Source organism: Aptenodytes forsteri, unplaced genomic scaffold (assembly GCF_000699145.1).
Source record: "Aptenodytes forsteri isolate BGI_AS27 unplaced genomic scaffold, ASM69914v1 Scaffold209, whole genome shotgun sequence".
Classification (NCBI taxonomy): Eukaryota; Metazoa; Chordata; class Aves; order Sphenisciformes; family Spheniscidae; genus Aptenodytes; species Aptenodytes forsteri.
Window position 1 is genome coordinate 1,017,753 of NW_008795034.1, and position 6,976 is coordinate 1,024,728.

Genomic DNA, 6,976 nt, shown 5'->3' on the forward strand with positions numbered 1-6,976 from the left:
GGAGCAGGAACGCAAGCCCGAGGTGGGGGCCGGCAACCTCCGTTTACTCAGATTTCAGCTCGTGGAAAGAAAAACAAGGCCCTTTATTTCGGCGTAATTAAAACCAAACACGGCGCGGCCGTGAAGCCCCAGCCGGAGCGGTGTCCGCACCCTGAGCCAAAGGCAGTGGAATTTGCGCCTGGGGGGAGCGAGGGCTGATTAGCCCCAGATGTTGGAAGGCAGCGCTGGCCGGAGCCAGAGGGACTCATTCCTCAGCCATAAACATTTCGGCTCCGTCCCCTCGTGGCCCGGCGGGGTGGGGGGCGGGCGAGGCAGAAAGGGGCGGGATGGGAGACCGGGATGCTGGCGGGCATGTTTGTCACCCGTCCCTGTGCCTGTCCTCGGGGTGTGCTCCCATCCGACCGGAATGGTGCAAGCGGCACGCTCCTGCTCCTCTGGCCCCGGCTGTCCCCCCCTACCTCACCCCACTTCTCTTTCCAGGGGTCGGAGGACTCGGGGGACTCGGCCCACTTGGCCTGCAGCCAGGTGAGCACAGACCACCGGCCGCCCTCGCTCTGGACTGTCCCCAGAGTGATGTCCCCAGACACCCACCTTGGGGACAGCACGTGGCTCATCCCCATTGGGTGCTCTCCGTAGCCTCCCTGGTGGGTCCCATCTGGGCTGGGCGCCCTTCCCAGACCTGAGGGACCAGCAGCCACCGACGGGCAGCCCTGTGGTCCCCCAACATCATGGCACCAACCATGGCTGGGTGACCCCAAGCAGCGATAGGCGAGGAGGGACACGGGGTCCCCATGGTGTCTGCAGCAGGGGGACAGTGCCCGCATGTGGCCCGGCCAGCCTGCCCGGGGCCACAGGGGACCCCAGCGTGCGCAGCAGCCGGTGACACCGCAGGGTGCCCTGGGTGGCATGGGCATAGCTGGTGACTGGTGGGATGTGGATGGGAGCAAGCATTTGGGGGGGACGCAGGGAAAAGCCGGTGCAGGACAGGTCAGCGCCTGCTAACCACCGCCTTGCCCAGCCTAACGCCAGCCCCCGGCACCCCCGCGCAGCCCCCCACGGCTCACCACCCCCTGCGCCCACCACGGCCGGCGTGGAGGGCAGGACACCTTCTCGCCGGCCGCTTTTTGGGGATGCTCACGCTGGTTGTTCTCCTCCCCGCAGGTGCTGCGGGTCTCTTCCCCGGAGGCGTCTTCCCAGGTGCTGTCTCTGCCGCTGCGCTCAAGGCTGCTGCGAAAGCTGGTGAGTGCTGAGGGTGTCCGATGCAGTGCTGGGCCAGGCAATGATGCCGGGCAAGGCAGCGATGCCAGGCAAGGCAATGCCGGGTCTTGGGCAGCCCCCAGGGACTCCTGGTGTCCCCTGGGTGGCTGGGTTAGGAGAGTGTTCCCCATGGAGCTGGGGGGCTGCAAGTGGGAGGTGCTGCTCCCGCAGGGATCCCCGCTGATGCGGGGGGACCCTGGCACGTCTTGGTGTGCTGAGAAAGGGGCGTTGGCCAAGCCCGAGCCCCCAGGAGCGGAGAGCACTGAGCTGCCTGGTCCCTGTGCCCAGGTCTGGGGGACCCATCCCCGGTGCTGCCTCACAGTGTCCCCTTCACCCCCCAAGAGCTGTCCTGAGCTTGTCCCTTCCTTTGCACCTCTCCGGCCACCCGTAGCCCAGCGGTGGCATCTCACACTGGTACGCTCCTCTTCCCAATGCCCCCAGGTGCTGGCATTGGTGGCGTGGGTGGAATTGGTCCTGGTGGCCTTGGGGTCTCCACAGGTAGGAAATACCCCTTGTCCCCAGCATAGCCGACCCCGGGGCAGATGCGTCCTCATGCCTGCCAGGGTGGGCAGGAGCCAGTGTGCCGGGGCTCAGGGGGTCTCTGCTGCCTGCAGGTGCGGTGGTACCGGGCGGGGTACAGCCCGGGGTTGGCGCGGCAGGGAAACCCCCCAAAGTACCAGGTAGGTGCACGGCCCCGAAGCAGGGGGCCGGGGCGGGGAATGGCTCCGGCTGGGCGCTCATCCCCGCCTTTCTCTCGCCCGGCAGGTGCTGGGATTCCTGGAGCTTTCCCGGGCGGCGTGCTCCCTGGCGCAGGTGAGCTGGGGGTCCCCACCCCACCAGCAGCACCCCGCTTTGAGTCAATGGCCTTGTGGCCAGCTGCACCCTGGGGCGTTATAACACCTCCCCTGCCTGCCCTGCCCACGCAGGCAGAGCACCCTGCCCTGCAGAAGGCTGCGTGCAGCCCCGTGCTGCCCGCCTGCCCGACTCCCTGCCTGCCCCATCACCGCTCCCTGCAGTTTCCAAACCCTTTTGCTGGGGCCGTAGTGACATTTCCACCATGCCAAAGGCGGGGGGACCCTGCGTCTCCGGGGGTCTCGTGCCAAGCTCCGCGGGAGCAGGCGGCATCAGCACCGGGAGAGGAGCTGGCACAGAGCACGCCAGGGGAGCGCCCACAGCCAAAGGACGGCGTGGAAGGAGGGGGAGGAGGTGGCGGGGCGAGAGGAATTCCTCACTGCAAAGTAATTTGGGGGAGGAAAACTTGTGAAAACAAGATGTTTCGACATTGTCAGAAGGAGAAGTGTGTTGCTGGTCAGGAATGTCTTTTCCATGTCTGAAAACGCGTGAGTTATAATGAAAGACATTTGTAAAAGGGAAAAAAACCCAAACCAAAAAAAAAAACACCACCACCAAAACCCCGACCCAAATGACTGCAAGGCCAAAGCGCTGCCTGTTGCCCCTGGAGGGTCGGGGCTCAGTGAGCAGGACCCCCCCCCCCACACACTCCCCAGAGAGCCCCAGCTTGCATGAAGCCACTGCACATAACTGGGGCAGAGAGCAATGCCCGGGCTTGGCTATACCATGGCGTGGGCTGGTGCTTTGTTGTCACGAGTGGGACCCACTCGTGGGTACCATGTACCCTGCAGGCACCCTGAGCTCCTGCGTGGGCAGCCCGCCTCCCCCCACCGCCCCAAAGCACAGGCAGCCGCAGGGCTGGAGCAAACCCTTCCCTGGCAGCTCTGCCCAGGGGGTGTGGGGGTGCTGGCACAGGGTGGGTCCCAGCAAGCCCCCGAGGGATGAAGGTACCCTGTCCCAGGGTACAAGAGTTAGCGCTGAGCCAGAGAGGGGTGACAAGGATTTGGGAGCTGAGTGTAGTGGTCTTGGGTACCAGCAACGCCACGATGCCCCACTGCGCTCACCTGGCCCCTCCGGTCCCTGCTGCAGGTGTCCGCTTCCCTGGTGTAGGGGTGCTGCCTGGAGTACCCACTGGTGCTGGAGTCAAGCCGAAAGGTCCAGGTAGGTCCCCTTGATCCCCTGGAGACACCGGGGTGGAGGGCGGGTCCAGGGCTGGCTCTGCCCTCATCCCCGTCCTGCTGGGGCTAGCTCCAGCCCATCCTTTGGGGTCACAGCCCCACAGGGCATGTGGGCGAGTGAAGCTGACCTCTGGCTGAGCCCACACAGCCCACGCAGACTAGTTTGGACCCCGAGCACTAGCCCCGAGGCTCATGTGGGTACCTTTGTGTTTCTGCCTAGGAGCAGGAGCCTTCGCAGGAATCCCTGGTGAGTGTCCTGTCTCTCTCGCCCATCCTTCTCTTCCTTCCCAAGCTTGTTCATCACAGCCATGGCCTCCCCATGCCAGAAGATGCTTCAGGGCTTCCCAAGCCACCCGCTCTCCTCTCCCGGGGTGCCCCGGGGCGCTCCCCTTTCGCAAGGACTGGTGGCAGCCTGCGCGCGGGCTCCAGGTGAGAGTCTGCTGTTGGCTTTGCAGGACTGGGAGGTTTTGGAGGTCAGCAGCCTGGTGTCCCTCTGGGGTATCCCATCAAAGCTCCTAAGCTCCCAGGTAAGCTGCCACAGCCAATGGGGCTAGGGGTGAAGGACCCCCAGCAGCGCCAGAAGGACCCGCCGTTCCACGTGCCCCCGGGTCCCCTGGACCGGGCAGTGCCCATGCTGGCCTTGGGGCAGGAGGACAGAGCAAGGGGTGATGGGCAGGTGAGTCCAGCAGCAGCCCTGCCTATCGCAGCCCCACGGGCAGCTGCCTGGATGCTGCTGCTGGTCTTGCCCCCAGCCCATGGGGACGATGCTGTGCCTCTCTCCAGCTGTTGTAAGGTAGGAAAGAGCATGTTCTGGGGACATGCTTTGGGCCAAGCCACCCCAGGCTGTCCCTGCCGGCTCCTCCTGGCACGAGGCACAGCCCTTGCAGGGACTGTCTGCTTTATGTGGCTCCTGGGGTTGTGCCGGGCATCGCTGGGCATTCACCTGGGCCAAACATCCTGGCTCAAGGAGCTCTAGCCAAGGCCACCAACAGCAGGCATGCGGTGGGGTTGGAGCTCCAGGCAGGTCTCCCTCCCCACTGCCCACCCAAATGAGGCTCCGCCCCAGCCCAGGGAAGTCTGGGGGTGCTCAGCACCCATTTCCCAGGTTGGACTGCTCCGGGAACCTCCATCTCCCAGCCCTGTGCCAGGTGCCAGCTCTGCCTGTCCCCAGCCGGCCATGCCCACGCAGGGACAGCGGCAGGACAGGCAGTGGCAGGCAGCCAGCACCAGGTGCTGTGCCCTCCAAGGGCCACGCTGCCAGCTTACTGGTCCCAAGAGCATCCCTGAGGAGGAGGGCAGCCAGATCTGGGAGGGGACCCGCATCTCTGGGGTGCTGGTGAGCCAGTAGATCCACGGGCATTTTCCCACTCGCCGAAACAAGTTGCTGCAGGCAGGAAAGCCTCGGTGGGGGGAGCCCAGCCCTGGGGAGCAGGTCCCACCCCAGCACGGGCGCCAGCCCTGGCAGCTCTGCTGGCTTCCCCCCACCGGGGCCCGTCGCCGCAAACAGCGGCAGAAATACTTGGCCCGCTCCGGCTTCCTCCCACGGAGGCAGAGTTACGCTCGTTAGGGCGACTCGGCCCCGCCGCCATCGGATACCGTCTGGCCTCCTGGCTGCAGCCCGGCCCCAGACAGCCTTTCATGGGGTGCCTGGTGTGGAGAGCAAACCGCCGGCGCATGGCGCGGCTGTGCCTGGCTCCATCCCGTGGCAGCCCCGCCAGTGGCCCACGGCCTGGATGGGACGCCGCTGCCGGCTGACCCACTTTATGGGGAGCCTTCGTTAAATAAATCAGGGGAGGACATCCATCCCCTTGGCCAGGGAGCCCTGTCAGTGCATCACGCTTCTTGCAGGGACCAACGGGACAGTGGTGGTGTCCCCAGCTGTGGTTTCAGCTGCTGGGTGCTGCCTGGCACCCCGGTCCTTCCCGGGGCGCTGGGGGATGCCAGTTTGTCACCTTTGAGGGCTTGGGGCTGGCAACGCGGGGACACGCTGGGCTGGCTGTCAAGGCTCTCGCTTTGATGCTGCGGACGGACCCAGGGGCTGCCACACATCCCCGTGTCCCTTGCGCTGTGTCCCAGCTGCAGTAGGTCCGGGTCGAGAGGGGACAAGGGGACAGCGGGGAAAGCAACATTTGCAGTGGAAAGTCTCCTTTTTGGATGATTTGCTCCAAATGCCCTAGCCAGCTCCTGCTCTGTGCTGTCCCTGCTCAGGAGGCGGCCCCGGGACCATCCCGCTCGCTGGGGGCTCAGCCTGAAGCTGTGGCTGAAATCAGGGTCCCACCCGATGCCGTAGGGCTGGGGACTGCTCCCCAGTGCCCAGCTGCACTGGGGTGGCATCGGTCTGTGCGAAGCCCTTTCCATGCCAGCCAGCGTGCCCATTGGCCCTGAGCCCCCCACAGCAGTGCTGGTGGCATCCCCACGCCGGCGCAGGATGGGTGCGCACAGCCCCGGGGCAGGGGCTGCTCTCGCATCTGGCTGGGGGTGGTGGGGAGTTGGGCTTGGACCCGGCAAAACCCTCTGAGACCCAAGGGCTTGGACTCTTGACCCTTGGAGTCACCTCCACATGTGTCGCCCAGTGCCAGACCCTTCTGCAGCTTTGGGGTGAGTGAGGCACTGATGAGGTGCCCTGGGATGGGCAAGGGGGGTCCCCAAGGTGGGGGACACCCAGCACAGCTCACTGCCACCACAGCCTGGAAAGCCTTCGCCTTCCAGCAACGCTGCGCTGGCGTGGGACACCGTGGGACACCCTGGAAGGGTGGAGGGAAATCTGGTCCCCACATGCTGGCTGGTGGGAGGGGGTGGTGTCCCGTGCTCAAGGAGATGCTTTGCCATGAGCAATCCCGTTCTGGCTGCAGGCAGCTGCATCCCCACCCTGCCCGCAACCCCCTCCGGCAGGAGGGCTTGGTGTGCGAGACACCCTCCACCCTACGTGCCACTCGAGGTGTCCCCATCGGGGATGTGGCAGCCCATCACCCCTCCTTACGCCGCTGCCAGCAGTGATGGGAGCTCGGTGCTGACGGCTCCCAAGCGCACAGTCCCCGCCGAGCCACAGGCATCCCTGCGCCGTCCCGAGTGGTGGGATCCTGCTCTTTCGCAAGGAGACATTTCCCTGCCTGCGATGTTCCCGCTCGTAATCCCTCCCCGTCCCTTCGCACCGACCTCCTAACGAGGTCACGTTTCAGCAGAGGTTCCCAAGCCCTGATTCCAATTAAGACCTTTCATTTAGAGCCGGCCATGGTGCAGCCAGCTGGGTACAGCTCTTGCCGTGGGGCTCCTGGGGGACCCCCCGCTGAAGTGGGGTCATGGGAGGCTCCTGCAAAACCGGCTTTGGGCGCCACAGCCCTCCGCACGGGGCTGAGAGCGGGTGGCTCTTTTTGGAGCTGCTGCTTCCAAGGTGATGGAGAAGAGCATCTCCTGGCCCGGCTCCACCACGGGGGGTTGTATCCTGGAGGATTTACTATCCCAATGGAAGGAGCCCTGAGGGCTGGTGCCGCACAGCCGGCTGGCAGAGAGGGGCTACACCGCGGGGCAGAGGGGGCACGGCCACCGGCAGCCAGGTGCTAACCCGCCACCTTCTCTCCTCTCCAGGTGGCTATGGATTGCCCTACAGCACTGGTAAGCTGCCCTACGGTGAGTGCTCGTAGCCCTCGCTCCGCGGTCGTAGCTCCTCGCGGCTCTGCCCGCCTCCGCCC

General features: G+C 65.4%; 1 protein-coding gene and 1 long non-coding RNA gene across 2 annotated transcripts in view; both read left to right on the plus strand.

Annotated features, from left to right (window-relative positions):
• The first annotated feature begins 3,200 nt into the window (after window positions 1-3,200).
• On the plus strand, window positions 3,201-3,815 carry LOC103896532. Its single transcript, XR_657412.1, has 3 exons — window positions 3,201-3,270; window positions 3,508-3,534; window positions 3,743-3,815. It is a non-coding gene; the product is annotated as an uncharacterized LOC103896532 (long non-coding RNA).
• A 16-nt stretch (window positions 3,816-3,831) lies between these two features.
• LIMK1 (LIM domain kinase 1) overlaps window positions 3,832-6,976 on the plus strand; it is a 43,567-nt gene continuing 40,422 nt past the window's right edge. Inside the window, exons 1-2 of the mRNA XM_009276441.1 lie at window positions 3,832-3,963; window positions 6,873-6,914. Coding sequence (XP_009274716.1) covers window positions 3,832-3,963; window positions 6,873-6,914 — 174 coding nt within the window. The remainder of the gene's footprint in view (window positions 3,964-6,872; window positions 6,915-6,976) is intronic.